Source organism: Puma concolor, chromosome B4 (assembly GCF_028749965.1).
Source record: "Puma concolor isolate L17-30 chromosome B4, mPumCon1.1.hap2, whole genome shotgun sequence".
NCBI classification, from domain to species: Eukaryota; Metazoa; Chordata; class Mammalia; order Carnivora; family Felidae; genus Puma; species Puma concolor.
The window spans coordinates 65,747,441-65,768,036 of NC_141673.1; the positions used below are offsets into that span (position 1 = coordinate 65,747,441).

General features: G+C 41.0%; 1 protein-coding gene across 6 annotated transcripts in view; it reads left to right on the forward strand.

The window, feature by feature from the left end:
• LIMA1 (LIM domain and actin binding 1) overlaps positions 1-20,596 on the forward strand; it is an 85,296-nt gene that overhangs the window by 37,987 nt on the left and 26,713 nt on the right. For 5 of the 6 annotated variants that reach the window (XM_086713423.1, XM_086713418.1, XM_086713420.1 and 2 more), the window contains exons 3-4: positions 2,692-2,737; positions 12,271-12,735. In XM_086713423.1, coding sequence (XP_086569549.1) covers positions 2,692-2,737; positions 12,271-12,735 — 511 coding nt within the window. The remainder of the gene's footprint in view (positions 1-2,691; positions 2,738-12,270; positions 12,736-20,596) is intronic. The other variant, XM_086713424.1, reaches the window with a different exon arrangement.

Consider the following 20,596-nt stretch of genomic DNA (forward strand, 5'->3'; position numbering starts at 1 on the left):
GGGACAGAGAGAGACAGAGCATGAACGGGGGAGGGGCAGAGAGAGAGGGAGACACAGAATCGGAAACAGGCTCCAGGCTCTGAGCCATCAGCCCAGAGCCCGATGCGGGGCTCGAACTCACGGACCGCGAGATCGTGACCTGGCTGAAGTCGGACGCTTAACCGACTGCGCCACCCAGGCACCCCATTTTAACTATTTTTAAATATACAATTCAGTGGCATTGAGAACATTCACATTATCAGGCAACCATCACCATCATCCCTTTTTATAGCTGCATAGTATTCCATTACAGGAATAAATTGTAATTTATTTACCATTCCTCTGCTAATGGAAATTCAGGTTGTTTTCAGTCTTTTGTTATTACAGTTAATGCTCTGACAAATAATCTAATATAAAAGTCATTTTTGCTTGTGTGAGTGTATCTATAGGACAAATTCTGAAACAGAATTGATGGATCACAACATTTGTGCTTTTGTAAAATTGACAAAATGCCACCATAAAAGTTTTATTAATTTACCCCCAGTATATCAGCTTTAAAAAAAAAAAATCTTTCCCTACTTCATAGGTTAAAAGTGTTTTAGTGTTGGGGCATCTGGGTGACTCAGTCAGTTAAGTGTCTGGCTCTTGATTTTAGCTTAGGTCACGATCTCCCAGTTCATGAGATTAAACCCCACATCAGTCTCTGCGCTGACAGCCTGGAGCCTGCTTTGGATTCTCTCCGCCTCTCCCCTCCTCACTCTTTCTCTGTCTCAAAATAAATAAACATAAAAAAAAAAAAAGAAACAAAACAGATTAACGTAAGGGAAGGGGGGGAAGAGAAGAACGGGAAGCAAACTATAAGAGACTCTTAATGATAGAGAGCAAACGGGGTTGCTGGAGGGAAGTGGGTGGGAGTTGGGCTAGATGGCGATGGGTATTGAGGGCGATGGGCACCAGGTGTTGTATGTAAGTGCTGAATCACTAAATTATACTCCCTGAAACCAAAAAAAAAAAAAAGTAAGTTGGTTTTGGTAGAGGGATGGGCCCTTCCCCATTCTACTTTTTTCGTTTTCTCTCACCTCCTTTTCCTTCTCCAAGTGACTTGTGAATTCAGAAGTTCTACCTTAAGACAGAGAACAAGTGGCCCTTTTCTAGGGTTGGGTTGGTGCTGAGTTCTAGGCATGTAAGCCCAAGGAGAGGCATGGGGTGGGGATATTCTGGGTGATGGTGCTGCCTTCTGTGCTTGACTCAGAGGCCCTGGGGAAGCCAGGTTAAGGTTGTCCTGGGTGGCCTGGGGATTTGCTGCAACCTAGACATCCCAGCCCATCTTTGCCTTCAAATGGAGAAAACCTAATCCCCTCTGAGAAGCCCTGGGACTTCTGTTGTTTCTCAGGGATCTTCTGATCCAAGTAAGAAAAAATGATGAAAGGGGCACCTGGGTGGCTCAGTCAGTTAAGCGTCTGACTTCAGCTCAGGTCACGATCTCACACTCCGTGAGTTCAAGCCCCGCGTCGGGCTCTGTGCTGATGGCTCAGAGCCTGGAGCCTGCTTCAGATTCTGTGTCTCCCCCTCTCTCTGCCCCTCCCCTGCTCATGCTCTCTTTCTGTCTCAAAAATAAATAAAAACATTTAAAAATTAAAAAAAAGAAAAATGATGAAAGTAATCATAAAATTAAAATAATTAAATTATACATGCTTGTTTATCAAATCTAAAATGCCATCCACTGTAGCCTTGCCACTATTTTATGCATCACTCAGAAAAATACAAAAACACTGCCAATTAAAAGGACCAGTGCTTGCTTAGCACATAAACTTTTCTCCTCACATATCACCCTTATTCATACCTAAAACAGTAAAAACAGTTTTTCTTTAAGTGCCAAATCACATGTAATTTCTTTAAAGACATTTTCAGTGGCATTTAAAATATGTGTAATACCATCAACTACGTTGAGCTAAAGTGACAATACCAAGAATTTAGATTACACTCACACATGCACAGGCAGTGTGACTAGCTCTCCATCATTTGGCAAGAACTGTAAGATTTCAGAGGCATTAGTGCCCGGGGGAAATGTGCATCCTCGTTCAATGCCATGTTACATCCTTTGGCTAATTGCAAAGTGTTTTTTATGCACGTGATCTCATTTAACCCTCACAGCAACCTTGACAGGAGATCTATAAAGCCATTTTCTAGATAAGGAAACTGAGGTTTACAGAGGTTAAGTGATCACAGTTAATGAGACATCAAAGGGGGATTTAAACCCCAGACTTTCTGCTCTATTTAGTTATTTCCCAGCGTTTGACCTGCTCGCCTTGGACCTGTTAGACCAGACCGGATGTCTGTACCAGTGCAGGAAGTGAGGGCTGCTCTGATTCTCTGCTTCTTCTGCTGGAGTTGATTAAAGACACTTGCTGGCAGAAATATGTAGGCAGAAGTGGTTTTCTTAAAGGATAAAAAAGTAAAAACAGGGCACCTGGGTGGCACAATCGGTTGCGCCTCCGACTTCGGCTCAGGTCATGATCTCGCGATTCATGAGTTCGAGCCCTACATTGGTCTTGCTGCTGTCAGTGCAGAGCCCGCTTCAGATCCTCTGTCCCCCTCTCTCTCTGCCCCTGCCCTGCTTGTGCTCTCTCAAAAATAAACATTAAAAAAAAAAGTAAAAACATAAATTTAATTTGAGAACATTCTCTTTCTCCCCCCGCCCCTTCTCTGAAGGTACCAGAAAGCCGCTGAAGAAGCAAACATGGAAAAGAGAAGAAGTGTAAGTATTGAGGAGCCCCAGGGCATGTGGAACTTCTTGATAAAGCCTGCGTGGTCCAGCCACCTGCAGCCTCTGTGGGGCTCGGGCTCCATGTCAGCTGAGCCAGGCAATGGTGCCAGCTGCTCTGATTTGTGAGCCATTTACTCATGAGGACGTGATTCAGGTGCAGGGAATCTTATTTTTCCACTGAGGTTCTCCTTTTGAACCCCTTTCTCTTCCCTGAGTTGAGTGAAAGATAGAAGGCCAAGTGCTTTGCCCGAGGTTAGTAAAATGGCTTACTAATTCTGCTCAAATTAGAATACAGGGTTTCCTAGGTTCCATCCCTTGTTCCAAATCAAACAACCAGAATTTCTGTATTTCTGCATTTAAATGGTAGCAGCTGTGCCGCTGTCGTCATCCTGGGGTTCTTTGTTTAAAGCACACTTCTTGACCCAGTCTAGTTAGCAAGTTTCTTAGCTGCAGGATCCATCCAAGGCTAAAACCTTAGAACAAGCTCTTTTGCTCTCATTCTCTACTCTCCCTGCTGGCTAGCTTCCAGCTGGGCTGGAGAATGTATTTCTTTTGAAATCTTACTTGATTTAATCTTGTGAGGGAAAAAAAATCTCACTTATTTGGGTAAGAATTCTTTAATTTGGCTGGCATTACAGAAACATCCTCCTAGTGGTTTTTAGTACCTAACCTATTTAAGTTTGTGCATAACGTGCCCCTGTCAATTTGTTCTCTCGAAGGGGGTAATGTTGACCAGGTCTTTGGCGTAATTTTCCTGTAATTAAAAAATGGGTCCCTTGTGGTCCACTGTAAGCAAAAGCTACCATCATTTCACTCAACTGCTGGTTTCTTTCCTCCTCTCTCTCCCGCCTGTTATTTTTCCCCTTCCTCTTTTCTTCCTTCCTTCTTTCAGTGGTTCATTTAGCAAGTATTCACGGGTCACCTACTAGGTGCCAAGCACTGTTTTAGGCACTAATACAGACTACGATTCTTCCGTCATGGAGTTTGCGATAGTGGGAGAGACGGACAATAAAGAAATTTTGTCAGGTGGTGGTTAATGCTAAGAAACAACACAAAGTGGGTAGGAGGGATAGAATGTAGGGTGGTCCAGGAACACCTCTGATGAGGGGACACTGGAGTAGAGATCTGAAGATACGAACCAGGGAGAAGAATGATTAGGGCAGAAGGAAGAGCACATGCAAATGCCCTGAGGCAGGGACTTTGTTGATGTGTTTGAGGAATAGGAAAAGCAAAATCATAGCCACTATGAGGACCAGGGCTTTAACTCTGATCACATGGGGGCCTTCAGAGGGTTTGTGTGCAAAGGAGTGATATTATCTGACTTAAATTTTAAAAAGAGGAGGAAGAAATTCTAGGAACAATGGCAGATGCATGGAGACAAATTATAAAACAATTGCCGTGATTTAGGCAAGAGATGATAATGGACTGGACTGGAGTAGTTACATAGGTGATGAGAAGTGGTCAGGATTTATACTGAAAGTAGAGAAAGAGAAAAATGGCGAATGGCAAAAATAATTTTGGCTCAAACACCTGGAAAAATAACATTAATTGAGATGAAGAAGTCTGTAGGAAAAGCAGGTTTAGAGAAGGGAAAATGGTAGAAGCTCAGTTTGGGGCATGTTAAATGTGAAATGCTTTAAGACTTCCAAGTAGAGATTTTTTTTTAATGTTTATTTATTTTTGAAAGAGAGAGAACAAACAGGGAAGGGGCAGAGAGAACAGGGGAGAGAGAGAGAGAGACAGAGAGAGAGAGAGAGAGAGAGAGAGAGAGAGAGAGAGAGAGAGAGAATTCCAAGTAGGCTCCATGTTCAGCACAGCGCCCAATGTGGGGCTCGATCCCACAACCCTGGGATCGTGACCTGGGCCGAAATCAAGAGTCGGACCCTTAACTGACTGAGCCACCCAGGCGCCCCCTATGTAGAGATGTTGTATAAGAACTTGAAACTGGAAGAGATGTGAGCTGGAGATAGGATGTGTGTGTATCAAAGTATCCATGGTATTTAAAGACATGAGATGCATGTGATCACTTAGGGAGTGAAAGAAGATAGAGGGGAGGTCTGAGGACTGAGCTCAAGAGCACTTTGATGTTTCAAGTTGGGAGATAAGGAGGAACCAGCAAAGGAGACTGAGTAGGAGCAGCTGGTAAAACGACAGCAGAAACAAGAGTCTGGGTGCCAGAAGCCAAGTGAAGAAAGTGCTTCTAAAAGTTTTGTTTTGCTTCTGAGAAAGAGAGAGAGCACGGGAGGGGCAGAGAGAGAGGGAGAGAGAGAATCCCAAGCAGGCTCTTCACTCTGCAATCCCAATGTGGGGCTCAAACTCACAACCGCGAGATCATGACCTGAGCCGGAATCAAGAGTCGGATACTTTACCAACTGAGCCACCCAGGTGCCCCAAGAAAGTGCTTCTAAAAGGAGAGTTATCATCAGAGTCAAACACCCAGAAAAAGCTGAGAACTGACTATTGGAGCAACATGAAGGTCATTGGTCACCTTGTGCTGTTTGGGAGGCCTGACTGAAGTAGGTTCAAGACAGGGGGATGATAAAAGTTGATACCACGAGTGTAGACAAACACTTGTGGAGCCTCTCTTAGGTGCCAGGTGCTGAAACACAAAGAGGAATAAGATGTGGTCCTTGCCTTCAAGGGACTATTTAGAATGTGGAAAATAGAGTTTATAATCCCAGTGCAGTAAGTACCATGTTAGAGAAATACTTATGGTGCTGGGGGAAAGTTTAGGAGAAACTTTTAACCTGGACTATACCATGTCAAGGAAGGCTTCCCAGAAGTGGTGCCTGACTAAGCCCAAAGGATAAATAGGAATTAGTCAAGCAAAGGGGGCAAGGAAATGGCAGAGCAAGTGACACATGCACAGCATGGACACATGAGAACGGGCACATTTGACATTTGAAAAGATAATTGTCACATCCACCAAGATGGAGAGTTCAAGAAAAGAAACAGATTAAAGGGTGAGAGGTAGGGGCGCCTGGGTGGCTCAGTAGGTTAAGCGTCCAACTTCAGCTCAGGTCACGATCTCGCGGTCCGTGAGTTCCAGCCCTGTGTCGGTCTCTGGGCTGATGGCCCAGAGCCTGGAGCCTGCTTCCCATTCTGTGTCTCCCTCTCTCTCTGCCCCTCCCCTGTTCATGCTCTGTCTCTCTCTGTCTCAAAAATAAGTAAAAAAAAACGTTAAAAAAAATAAATAAAGGGTGAGAGGTAAAGAGAGGAGAAAGGAGACTTCAGCCTTAGGCAAGGATAAGTGTAAGATGTCTATAGGATTTCCAGGTAGAATTCCAGGTATGGAGAGAGATCTGGCTAGAGTTATAGGGTCTGAGTCATCTCTAGGCAACTGGTGGGTAAAACCAGAAGGTAGATGACGTCATCTACAGGGAATATGTAAGTGAACAATGAGGACCTAAGACAGAACCTTGAGGGACCCCAGCATACAAGGTAGAGACAGAGGAAGGGAAACCTATAAAGAAGACTGAGGAGTGGCCAGAGAAATGGGAAGAACCCTATAAAAAAAGGGGTATCTCACAAAAGCCATGGAAGGAGGGAATTTTTTAAAAGCAGAGGGGTAGTCAGTAATGTCAAATGCTATAGAGGGATCAATTAAAATAAAGCAGAAGTGTCCACTGCATTTGCCAATTGAGGCAAAAGGATGCGAGTAGGTAATTAAAAAAGAAAAAATAGGGGCACCTGGCTGGCTCAGTTGGTAGAGCTACGGGACTCTTGATCTCTAGGTTGTGAGTTCAAGTCCCACATTGGGAGTAGAGTTTACTAAACAAACAAAAAAAAATTTTTTTAATAAAAAAAGACGAAACAATAAACATGAAAAAAATGCTTAGCCTCACTAATAATAATAAAAAGTGTAAATTAAAATAACCATGAGATAAAAATTGTAATCTAAACAGTTGGCAGATTTTTTTTATTGGATAATAATTAGCATGTGAGGAAATATGAACTCTCACATACTGTTAGTATAGTTACCATACTATACTGTTCGACACCTTGCTTTAATCACTTAACATGCTTTTTGATATCTTCACATGTAAATATAGTATCTAAAAAAATAGAGTATATAAAAATAGGTTAAAAAATTTGAGAGCATATGCACCAAATCATTGGCAGTGGGTATCTTGAGTGGCAGGCATAGGGAAGTCAAATAGGGAAAATAAGAGCATACATTCAAGGCATGTGTGCATTCCTATATTGACTGTGACTTTTTTCCCCCAATGAGATTTTTATTACTTTTGTAACTGGGAAAAATTATTAATAATAAGATTATAAAATGAAAATATTAGAGACCTAATCAGTGATCTTGACTGGAGCTACTTCAGAAGTGTTTGGGCAGTAGAGTTAGTGTGACTATAGAGCGTTCAAGTAGAAATAGCAACTACAGACAGTGCTTTCAAGACCCTTAACTATAAAATGCAAGAGATAAAGGAAGATGCAAAAGTTGAGGGATGGTTACTTTTTTTTTAAACACACTTTTAATTTTTAAATAATTTTGGATTTACACTAGAGTTATTAAGATAGCACAGAGACATTATCAACAATAGCCAAACTATGGAAAGAGTCCAAGTGTCCATGGACTGATGAATGGATAAAGAATATGTGGTGTATACACACACACACACACACACACACACACACACACACACACACACCGGAATATTACTCAGCCATCAAAAAGAATGAGATCTTGCCATTTGCAACGATTTGGATGGAGCTAGAGTGTATTATGCTAAGTGAAATAAGTCAGTTACAGAAAGACAAATACCATCTGATTTCCCTCATATGTGGAACTTAGGAAACAAAACAGATGAACATATGGGAAGGGGGGGAAAGAGAGGGATGCAAACCATAAGAAACTCTGAAGGATAAAGAACAAACTGAGGGTTGATGGAGGGAGATTGGTGGGGGATGGACTACATGGGTGATGGGTATTGAGGATACTTGTTATGATGAGCACTGGGTCTTATATGTAAGTGACAAATCAGTAAATTCTCCTGAAACCAGTCGTACACTATATGTTAACTAACTAGAATTTAAATAAAAATTTGGAAGAAAAAAAAGAATATTACAGAGAATTCTGATATGCCTCTACTTACCTCCCCCTAATGTTAACATCTTGCATAATTCTGAAACATTTATCAAAACTAAAAAATTCACTGATACAATGCTATTAACTAAACTATAGAATTTATTCAAATCTCACCAGTTTTTCCCACTAATGACACAGGGGTTGCTTTTTTTTTTTTCTTTAATGTTTGTTTAGTTTTGAGAGAGAGACAGAGCTCGAGCAGGGGAGGGGCAGAGAGAGAGGGAGAGATGCAGAATCCGAAGCAGGATCCAGGCTTTGAGCCATCAGCACAGAGCCCGATGTGGGGCTCGAACTCACAAACCATGAGATCTTGACTTGAGCCTAAGTCGGACGCTTAACCGACTGAGCCACCCAGACGCCGAAGGGTTACTTTTGGACAAATCCACTAGCCTTGTCAGAAGTCTGAATTGTCTCCTGAAGAACAGGGAGAAATATCCATATAAATCAGTAGAAGTGACTGATCAGATGAAAGAATACTTGTATTCTACCATGGAAAGCAACTTAGAGAAACATTCGGGAGCAAGAGGGTACATTTATTCCTTTAGCAAATAGTGGGATCAGGTTATATGATAGCCTAGATTCCCAGAAGTTTACGTCTCCTTTTCTCTTCCTCTTCCACATACATCTAGGAAACAGAAATAAAGACCATTAATACTGCCATCAGTTATATTTTCAGGTTCCTTTCAAGCATGCAATATAGCACTTCTTGAAATCTATGCTTTGGTCACTCATCTCCATAATGCCTAGCTACCACTTTTCTGAGAGTCTCTCAGCCTAGGAATTTCTTCCCTTCCTTGGAGGCTATACATTCAGGTAGTCCATATTTCCAACTCCACTGCTGTCTCCTACCAAACATCCTCCTGCTTTTAAGATGAAGATACCCCTGCTAAGATTTCAACACTAAAGCTCATTTGACCCAGCCTCTATTTTACGGGTGGAATAACTGAGACAAAGAGAGGAAAGGACTTATCCAAGGCCATACATCTCAGAATGACAGTGCTGGGACACATCCCAAAGTCAAATGTTCCTGCAGAAGACATTGTGTTGCATGTCCAGGTTGTGCCTAATCTGGATTCAGGCAGCCAGTTCTGATCCAGAGGCAAATCTGCCAAGGTTCTCAGCCTTGCAGGGTAGAGTGAACAGCGTTCTGGATGTCACTTTGAGAGAGGAAGCTACAGTAATGGAGCAACTAACAAGGTCCTTGAAACCTTGCAGTCTCCATGACTTCCCACTGCCTACTCTAGGAAACTACTTGGGACAAAGTTAAACCCTTGATACAAAGGACATCAACTAGAATTTCACCTTATTTTGTGCCCCACACCCCTACTCTGGTACAGTGGAGACTGTAAAGAGAAAGAACAAGAAGAGACTGTAACCCAAGTTCGGGATTTGGGAGATGACTGGCTACTTACTGTGCTTGATCATCATGAGGTATGGCTGGAGGAGTAGGGAGGGCCACCCACATAATAGTAATTGTCACCACTAAATTGGGTGCCTGTTTATGTCACATACTGCACTACATGCTTTAATGTAGTCACATCTGTTCTCCATACTAGCCCAGGATTGTGGGTTGCAGAAATTAAACTTGCCCAAGGTCACTTGGCTGGGTGGGGCTGGATTATACTAGTAACAGCTGTTGTTGTAGAAAATACAGATAAAGAGAAGAAAATAGAAGTGGCCCATTATGCCTTATCCAGTGATAGCCCAGGCCATCGTGCTGTCCAAACTGCTTTTAGCAATTGCTCTTGTTCTACACCTTCTTGCTGCCTTACCTTCCCCAGAAAGCCTGTAACCACTGCTGCTTCCCCATTTTTTGCTCTCCTCACATCCTAAAGACCTGGACACCTGGCGTTGCCTGGGTATGTTGCCAAGAGTGATTTAAGGGTACGGGGCCTTTAACGCTGTCCGACCATGCAGCCCTTTTTGTCCCCACTTCAACACTTTTGGACCTGTTTCCTTTAAGGACTCCTTTTAGGGGCGCTTTGGGTGGCTCAGTCGGTTGAGCATCCAGCTCTTGATATCAGCTCAGGTCATGATCCCAGGGTCGTGGGATCCAGCCCTGTGTTGGGGCTCTGTGCTGAGTGTGGAGCCTGCTTGAGATTGTTCTCTCTCTCCCTCTCTCTTTGCCCCCCTTCCCCACTTGAGCTCTCTCTCTCTCTCTCACAAAAACAGAAAACAAAAGAACTCCTTTTAATAAAAGAGCACATTTACTCCTAGCTACGATGTCCCCTAAGGGATGTCCTCCACCCATACCCGTTTTGGGACACTGCCGTTACTCCATCCCACAGATCCCTCCCTCCCTGGTCATCACAAGTAAAGTAGAAATGGTCATTTTCAAGCTGCTTACATTAACATCAAAAAAGTTTTTTGTTGTTTTTTTTTTTTTTTAATTTTTTTTTTCAACGTTTATTTATTTTTGGGACAGAGAGAGACAGAGCATGAACAGGGGAGGGGCAGAGAGAGAGGGAGACACAGAATCGGAAACAGGCTCCAGGCTCTGAGCCATCAGCCCAGAGCCCGACGCGGGGCTCGAACTCACGGACCGCGAGATCATGACCTGGCTGAAGTCGGACGCTTAACCGACTGCGCCACCCAGGCGCCCCAACATCAAAAAAGTTTTAATATTCTGTAGCAGATTTTTGTGATAGGACGATGATGTATAGTTTTATTTTTTATTCATTTTTATTAAATAACAAATACACATTTATTGTAAAAAGAAAGAAAAAAAATACAAACGCCCACAATCCACAATCCAAAGGTAACTTATTAACATCCTGATGTCTTTTCTTCCAGCTATGTTTCTGCTTATATTTATAAATACACATGTGCATTATAAAGTGGGATTATGCTGTCTTATAATTTGCTTTTTTCCGCTCAAAAGCATCTTACGAGCATCTTTCCATGTCAGTAAATACACTCTGATCACATGGTTACTGAGAAAAGTAGTGTCCAGTTCCCAAGACAAAATGCCACTTAGATTCTCAGGGCTCCTATTTAGGCAGGGCAAGGGCAGGGCAGGTGAAGTTGGAGACCGGGATGACTCATCCATTGTGTGGCAGAAGGTAGCATTGAGCAAAGCATGTTGCCAGAGTTAAGGCAGCACCGGTGTCCAGAGCAGTTTTTTAATTCTTTTCCAACAAGAAAATTTTTGGGGGCTTCTTGTATCTCTGATCCGTTCATGCTTCCACCAGTGAATCATCTTGTCAGTAAAGATTTAAACACTAAAATCAGGCAGTTGTTCTTCTGTAAGTTTTTTTTTTTTTTTCCAAATCTTGGTGCTACTTGATGAAGTGAATTCAGAAGAATAATAGGGTGAGAGACTTAATTCCCAATATAGCTGCTAATCCTGTTTAATTCCCCGAAGTCTTTCAGTCCTAGGTGGTTTGTCCTTTCTTTGTAGAAAGACGGGTGAGTCACAGACCACAGGAACGGAGAGAGCGCGAAGGTATTGGAGTTCGTGGTTTGTTGGGAACTGGGGCTGTTCGCTTTATTTATAGGAAAGCTTTCAGAGTCTGGGACATGGAATTTCACTTCATCAAGCACATTTCCTCGGTTCTTGAAGAACAACAGTGGCAGTTTCCAGGTTGTTTGCAATCTGTCTTATGTATAAATTCGTTCCGTTTCGACCCAGGTGAAAGTGGCACTCCCTGAGATGTGAAAACGTGTGTCCTTCAATCAAGAAAGTGGGTGGTGGTGTTTTCATATGAAGCTTGGGTGTTTTTCTACCAAAGGATCTGTGAAGTAGTAAATTTCCTGATAACTGAGAATTTACACATGGACAAACATGTAGCGAAGAGCAGGGGAAAAAAGAGGATTAGGTTCTTATGTAAAAATAGAATTTGATTGTTCATATGCCCATAGATTATGTCAGATATGATGAAATATAATTTATGCAAATACATGTAAAAGTCTGGTGAGTTCTTTCGGTTTCTTTCAATAGTTTCAATCCCTGATGATTATTGGTATTGGGTGGTTTCAGCTACACTGCCTCTTTGTTTTATTTAAAAGAAGAAAAAGATTCACCATGTAATTTTATGGTATGTAATGAGGAACTTGTATTAATGCAGATTTGTGGTATTTAAAGTACCTAGTATTTTGCTTTTTCTTTCTTGTTTTTCTTATTAATCTCTGGATAAAAATCCCTCGTCTCATTAGATCTGGGCTCTCCTTTCTTCTCATTTTGTCCTTATAAGGCTATCCTGTTTTATCACTTCCTGCTTCAGCTCCTGACTTTTTCTCTCTTCCCCTCTCCCTCTCCCGGGGTGGATGCTTTCTCCATGTGGCAGGACTGTAACTGTTCCCAGCTGTCCGAAACGCCAGTGGACCAGGAGCAGCTTAGAGTTTTAACTTTCATTTTACAAAGAACAACATGTTTGAATGTTTCAACAGGCAAGTTATAACTGGCACTTACTTCTTGTTCTTCTAGAACACTGAAAATCTCCCCCAGCACGTTAGAAGGGGGATCCTGACTGTGTTAAAGAAGAAGTGGGAGAACCCAGCCCTGGGAACGGAGTCTCACACGGACTCCCTGCAAAACGGCAGCGCTGAGGTCAGACACGGAGGCAACCGTCCTCCCGGTGAAGTGGCAAGAAGGTCTGCCTCTGGGGCCGAAGCTGACCAAGAAGAACCCGTCCATCCCAGACCTAGACTAGGATCGCCTTCTGAAGCCCTCAATCGGTATCCGTATCCCCGCACCCAGGGCAGTGAGCATCTTAAAGACCACTCGAAAGAAAGTAAAAAAATGGAAAATTGTCTAGGAGAATCCAGGCATGAAGTAGGAAAACCCGAAATCAGTGAAAACACAGAAGCTGCAAACAAAATAGAGAAATATAATGTTCCGCTGAACAGGCTTAAGATGATGTTTGAGAAAGGTGAACCAACTCAAACCAAGGTAAGGACTGGGCCAGTTTCAAACTGGAGAAAGGCAATTCAAGTAATTAACGCTATTTTTCTGAACTAGACAGTTTGAGTAGTGGCCAGCATGTCTTTCAATTCAATGTTAAATGAATTAATTAAAAGTCTTGAATTATGTGCAGAGATGCTAAGATTTGCGGATCTCTGACCCAGTTTCATGTGAAATCAGGCACACACAGGGATTCAGTTTAATATCTAGAAATGAAGAGAGTTTGAGGCTGATTGGATTTTGTTTTTGTACGCTTGCCCTTTTAATTTGTCTTCCTGTGCCTTTTGTCATTTGTGGCTTGGGGGGTGTTGGGGGGGTGGAATTTCTGCTGAATCTCTCTCCCCTTGGACACAGCTGCAGGCTGAGTGTTAAGGCCAGAGTTTAACATGAAGACTAAGGCTTAGTTGTCTCTTTGCTAGTGGACTCCTTCTCCTCTGAACTTCCTCATCTGTGCCTTCCAACAAATGTTTTCTATCAGCTAAAATCCTCTCCCAGGAAAAATCAATGAGGGTAGCCAGACTAGCTGTAGCCTTCAGGAGTTTTGACTTGCAAATGCACAGGGTTGCATTTTCCTAGGACTGCTAATGAAATTTGATCCTTCGTGTGGATTGCAGACCGGGTGCCCAGAGGGAATTACTTAACTAGAAAATGAGTTACATATGCTGGTGACTTATAACACAATCCAGGGGCGGCAGAGCTGGTAAAATTTTCCAGTTTTCTCATACTTTCCTGCATATCTGGCTTTGTACATGGGGATGGTTTGTTACAACAGTCATTATAATGAAATAAACAGATTTGACAGGAAGCAAAGCCATCATTTTCTCTACATTCCATCTAGATGGGAAAGCTGAAATTTTTTAAGCTAAATATTTGGCCCAAATCCCTACATGTGTGAAGTAATGGTATAAGGCCTTCTTTCTGAGACAAAAATTCGAGAACCCGTCCAATAATCTTCAGTTATGTTTGACATGACTTAGTTTATCTCTTCCCATAACTTGCAGTGCCTGTAGCTTTCCTGACTAGAACAGTTCTTGGATGTTTTAAGGGATCATCTATTTAAAGGATGTAGTAAGAATTTTTAAAGGTTTGCAAACCTAGAACCCTTTCCTCTGCATGAGTTTTAGCTCTATTTTAACACTGGAACCAGTTGGCAAGAGATGTAACCACAAAGCAGTTTTATGACTTTTCTTAAACTCTCATCCCTCTGTTTTTAGTCCTCTAGGGCCTGCCAACTCCCTCTTTCTCCTTTATGGTCTTAATAAAAAAAAAAAAAAATTAAATTTAAATGGGAAGAAGAATTTTAAGTGGAAGGGAAAAAATGTCAGAAATCCTAAACAGAGAGGAAGGGGTTTTTGTTGTGACTCAAAGCACCATTGTAAGTCTCCTCCTCAGAGACCCTGTTAGGGGCAGGACGGCTGATGTCATGCTAGCACACACAATGTCGATTCAGTGCAAAAGCCTGGTGCATGTCGAAACTGGCCTAAGGTAGGAAATGACTGGGACTGCAGCAAACAAAAATGCTGATTATGTGGTAGGATCTGGTGAGAGACTTTTTTCTCATACATGTCTGGCGAGAGATGTGTCAGAACAAGCCTATCATTTTGTGGCTGGTCAGAAGTGAAGAAAGACTCCTCATATAAAGAAAGATCCATCTAAATCTCTAATGGCACTGGACAGCCTGACTGTTAATGGTATAGGAAAAAGGGGGGGGGGGGGGGTGAGTGTCTAAGTTGATCTGGACTTTTTAGATGGCTTTTAAAACTTCCTGACTAAACAGTCATTTGTCACTTAATGGAGTGCTTAGTCAAACAGAGTTGCCCTCGGTTTTATAGCGGTTTCTAAGCATCATTGTGTTTCATTTACTTTGAAAAGTTTTATCTAATATTTCCAAAAAAAATGCTAAAGTTTTGTCTACTTTAGCTTGAGGAATAACTAATTAGTTCGAAACTGGATTATGGTTATTGTTAACATGATTTCAGCTTTAACATGGATAAGGCTTTAATCAGGAAGTTACATAATTGGATCTTTGGAAGGAAGCTCTCACAGATATGGTAGGGACACTAGAAATCTTTTTCGGAGCAAGAGCCTGCAAGAAAGAATGTATACTTCAGAGCTAACAAATGAGTACCTCAGTGAGACAAATGAATATAGTAGGGACAAATTGGTTCCATAATTAAATTTTAGAGAACTGGACTGAATCTCAACTAACTAGCTGGTCAGGGGCAGGGAGCACATAGATAATGAAATACATGATCTGTCTAATGTGTTGTCCTAAATCTTTTTATCAGTTATTTACAGGAGACAAAATTAATTGGCTTGACTTCCACTTTTCTTAGTTCCTCTTGTTCCCTTTTGCCCGAGATAGTTTCTGTTCTTGTCCACTTTTCTTCCTTATCTCTCTGCCCTCCTGGTTTTTTCTCTCTCCTTGTGAAAAAATCTCCTCTCTTTCCATGACTCTAAGATGTGAACCCCCAAACTAGGTTCTGATCCTCGGTTCTTACCCCAAGTTTCAGCCTCATATTTCTGGTTGCCTGCCAGATCAAACATCTTTCTTTGAATATCCCTTAGGCACTCAAGTTCAAGAAGGCTACAAAAGAATCCATTGTCTTTCTAACTAAAAACCTGCTTTCCCCAGGTGTCCCTTAATACATCACCATGTACCAAATCTCTTCGTCTGTGAAAGTTGGGATCAGTTCTTCCTTCTCCGTGTTTCTTCTTCCCAGTCGGTCACTAACTAAGCCGTCTAAATAAGCCTACCCTCTGTGTGCTTCTCAAGTATGTGCCATTCTGTCTGGTCCCATAGCATTGCCACCACCTCCCCTGTCAGCTTCTCTTTTCCTTTCTCCCATCCATCCTGTACACTGTTGCTATTTATCTTTCTAAATAGAGTTGTAAATTAGTTTACCCCCTTCATTTTGATATCTCAGGATTAATCTTTATTTAATATTTGGGTCCTCCACAATCTGAGCTCAACCTGCCTTTCAGTCTCTAGCCAGTCTTACACTTAAACTCTGTATTAACTCCTCACTCTCTAAATTATTCCTGCCTATCCCCTGCATTACTGCCTTCTGAAATCTTACTCCTCAAGGTCTATCAAGACTGTGAGGTCTTACCTCCATTTCTGTCAGATAAGTTAAGCAACCCTTCTCATTCTCCTATAGAATTTTCTTTTCACTTCTGTTTGGGCACTTATATCATGCTTCCCCTTAATAGTTGTGTATAAATTTGTATACTCCCAAAGTCTATAATTTCTTCCAAAGTAATGATGTTTTTCTTCCCCAGCGGTTAGCACAGTGACTTAGCTCTTAGTGTTTATTTAGTTAAAGGAAGAAACGAAGCTTAGAATTCAAATAGCTTATAAGTAATAAGAATTGATTAAAGGCTTTTCTTCACTTACTCTCTACCTTTGGTGAATACATACATTATCCAGGTCAGATGTTTTAGTTGAACGTGATGGTTCTAATTCCTATGAACAAATGAGCAGTGGATGGATTAATATAACCTACCATCATTACTAGGAAAAAGAAACTCCCCAATGACATATACTGAAGTGGTTTAGCATTTCTATCCTCATGTATATGTTGATCTGGATTTTTGGTAGCTGAGGTAACTATTCTGTACATCTTTTTATGAAAAAGATAGCTGATTAACTACCTAGTCCTAACCAACATTCAGTTGTCATCGGGTTGACATTTGAATCCATAACCTTTAGAAACCAGGATGTGGTTATTCAAAAAATTAAGTGCCCCTTCTTTCATGCCCAGGAATGACCAACCACTGTAATGAGCATGTGACAGGCTCATTAAGTCTCACTTCTTTCTGTTTGGTTCGTAACATATTTGGTTCACACAAATCCTTGGCTAGGAGAGTAAAGACCAAATATTTGGATAATATATTTCTACCTTCACAACCTATTTAAATTATTGTCTTTGGCTTGGGTCGATGGAACCAGTTAGGTGTAATACAAGAAAATAAGACTAGGCTGTGGATATTTGTTGATTGTTTTGCAAAGATGCAGACTACTGCTTCTTCCATGTAGTGCTTCCATTTTCTAGGAGAGGAGTTAGATAAAGAAAGAAAGGAGAGGAGAGGAGAGAATACCTCCTCACCAAACGTCATTGTTTCCTAAAACACATAAACTCACTCATTTGCTCATTCTTTAAGACTAAACAAGGATGGGAAATAGTAATGAGAAAATGATAAGTTTATCCACAAGTGAAAAGAATTAAAACTATTTAGAAATTTTGTTTCTTTCTCCTTTTATCCCTGTTTATTCATGGTATATATATTTTTTTAACGTTTAGTTATTATTTAGTTATTATTATTGAGAGACAGAGAGAGACAGAGCACGGGCAGAGAGAGAGGGGGGGCACAGAATCTGAAGCAGGCTCCAGGATCTGAGCTGTCAGCACAGAGCCTGACACAGGGCTCAAACTCCCAAACTGGGAGGTCAGGACCTGAGCCAAAGTCGGATGCTCAACCGACTGAGCCAGCCGGGCGCCCCTATTCATGGTACATTTTAATGCTTCCACTTAGTCGTATTTTAATTGTGTTAACTTGTCTTATATGACAAAGGCAAAACAGTACATTCAGCTAAAATAGAAGAATATAAAATAAAAATGGAAGTTTCCCTTGTCCCAGCCAGCCCCCTTTTCATTGTTCACTACTTCTCTCCCTTTCTACTCCTACGCCCTTAAATTTCCCTTAGAATTTCTGTTCCTCTTTTTACCGGGATGACTGTATGAATGGCTGGCACCAAAACACCAACAAAAGCTGCACTTGTTAATGGGAGAGTAAAACCATCCTTCTTCAAACAGCCTAATATTTTTGTGGTTTTTCTTCTCGTAATTTCCTGGAAGCAACATTGGTATCTTGTTCACCTTTATGTATCTCTGGTACATGACAGTATATATGTGTTGGTGTAGTGGAGCAAGCCCTTGAGCAAATAAGGTCACCAAGCTAAAGTTCATTAGATGTTTTATCCATAGCCAACCAATCTATAATCTACCTCAAAGAAATAATTTATGTTTGCCTTCTTGAAGGATGGGTAGGTGTCCATAGGGAATCTACAGTGTTATAAAATTATCCATGACATTTAATTTTCTCCTTTCTTGGGTAACGACTGCATGTGTTCTTTTATCCACTTAATGTTATCTTAATAACATTTTTCGTCTGCTTTCTTAATGTCTTTTCTTTTTTTAATGTTTACTTATTTTTGAGAGAGAGATTGAGTTGAGTGGGGGAGGGACAGAGAGAGAAGGAGACACAGAATCTGAAGCAGGCTCCAGACTCTGAGCTGTCAGCACAGAGCCTGATGCGGGGCTCAAACCCTTGAACCATGAGATCATAACCTGAGCCGAAGTTGAGCACTTAACTGACTGAGCCACCCAGGTGCCCCTTCTGCTTTCTTAATGTCTTCAGTAAGTCATTTGAAATTATATTCCAAGAAGAGGAAAAGAGACTTGAATAACTGTCCATACACTATAGGGTCTAATGTAGTCGTCCAAATGTTGGGGAGTATATCCTTAATTTGCTTATCAGCAAATCATAAATCTTAAATTGACCTGACATTAAACCTCCAATAGATACATTGCTAGAGCTTTCAATATGGATACGATAACTGGTTTTGTTAAATAAACACAAGAATTATCTTTGGTTTTCTATCAGTGCCATCTTTCTCATATTAAAAGTAATTTTTTTGCCCATTTATTGTAGTCACCTGTGCTTTATAGCTTCTTTTATAATTTCAAAATGTAAGTACACTGTAAATACAAGTGTTATTTTAACTGACCTCTCTTTATAGTGGATTATTTCTCATAAAGACCTCACACCAGTGTAAATTACGTTTTATTTACCCTTAATTAGTAACTCATTAATTCTTTCATCTTTTGTGGTAAGGTAATAATGGATCCAGGTGTAAAGATGCCAGTCAAGGAATTCTGATATTTTTCACTATGGCTGTCCTTGATGTACCAACTAGAGACCAGTCATCTCTTTTCTGTTTACTTTCAGGCCAACTAATTACTTACTGGTTTCTAGCTGGTTTCATTATAATAAAACATGTTGAGAAGTTAAAAACATGTTGAAAAGTAATGTCAGAGGAATGGAACATTCTATTTGCAAGGTTGGCTGCATTAGAATTTGAAGTAGCCAGAAAGACTTCATTTACGCCCCAAATATGATATCATACCTTTCTGGTATCAGACTCACTCCTGGATTGGACAGTATAGGTGTGTATACCCGGATGAATATATTAGTCATTTCCTCTAGCCTTTTAACTCACTGATGAGTTACAGTGAATGAAGAGTCCCTATCAAAATCTTTGACACAGGGACGCTTGGCTGGTCAGAGGAGTGTGTGATTCTGGATCTCAGGGTTGTGGGTTCAAGCCCCATGGTGGGTGTCAAGATTACTTAAATAAGCAAAACTTAAAAAAAAAAATAAAAATTTTTAAAAAATGTTTGACATAAATCCTAGAGCCATAAGGGACTGTAAAGTTATTTAATCCAGCTCACTGCTGTCAGTTAGGATGTTAAAATCCCTAATTTACAGATGGAAACAGCTAAGGTCAGAGAAGTTTACTGATACACCCAATGTCATTTGGCTAATTAATATCAGAGTAAGGACTGAAATTGTTTAGTAACATCTCTACCACGTAACAGTATCTTCATTAATATTGTAGTAACTGTTTATTAGATAAAAACAACTGGCCATGGCCTTACTTATCTGAAATCTAAGGAAGCCAGGAAAAAATTTAAATATATGAACAGTTGTATCCTCAAAGACTTTAGCTCTCTATCTTCCCTCTTCCCACGCTTTATAGTCTCATAACTGAATTTAAAATTTTTTAAGTTTATTTATTTATTTTTAGAGAGAGAGCATGAGCAGGGGAGGGGCAGAGAGAGAGGGAGAAAGAGAATCCCAAGCAGGCTCCACACTGTCAGTGTGGATCCCAATGCAGGGCTTGAACTCATGAACCCAAGAGATCATGACCTGAGCCGAAACCAATAGTTAGACACTTAACTGACTGAGCCACTCAGGCACCCCTTGTAACTGAATTAGAAGCCTCAGGGCAATGAAGACAAGAAACATGCTGGAATGTAAGAGATTTCAGGGTGCTTGGGTGGCTCAGTGGTTTGAGCATCAGACTCTTGATTTTGGCTCAGGTCATGATCTCATGGGTTTGTCAGTTCAAGCCCTACATCTGGCTCTGTACTGACAGTGTGGAACCTTCTTGGGATTCTGTTTCTCTCTGTCTCTCTCTCTCTGCTCTCTGTCTCTCTCTCTCCCTCCCTCTCTCCCTCTCTCTCTCTCTCTCTCTCTCTCTCTCTCTCTCCCTCTCTCTCCCTCTCTCTCTCTCTCACACACACACACACACACACACACACACACAGTAAACAGAAGAAGAAAAAGCCAAGTAAACCAGGAAAAACCAGTAACTTTTATCAGGAAAAAATAATAAAACAACTGTGCACAATGATATGCTATCACTGCATGACTAGTTTTTACATGGTTTTAGTCCCTGTGTGCTGTTTTGTGTGCTTTATCTTTTGTTTGGTCTTTTTTATATTGACTTTTCTATGTATCTTCCTAGTTCATGTGGTTCTCCGTTTATAGCAATATAGTATTTCATTATGGTTTAATTATGCCCCAGTAATTAGATATTTTTCGAGCCTAATAAAAAACTCTAAGCATCGTGGCAGAAACATTTTGTTTTTAGTTATTTTAGGGGGAGAGCTATATTACTAAAGTGGTATTCTCATGACCAAAAGTATATAATTCATTAAACATTCTTCTTACATATTCTCAGCTGTTCTCAAAGATTGTACTACTTTATAATACTATTAGC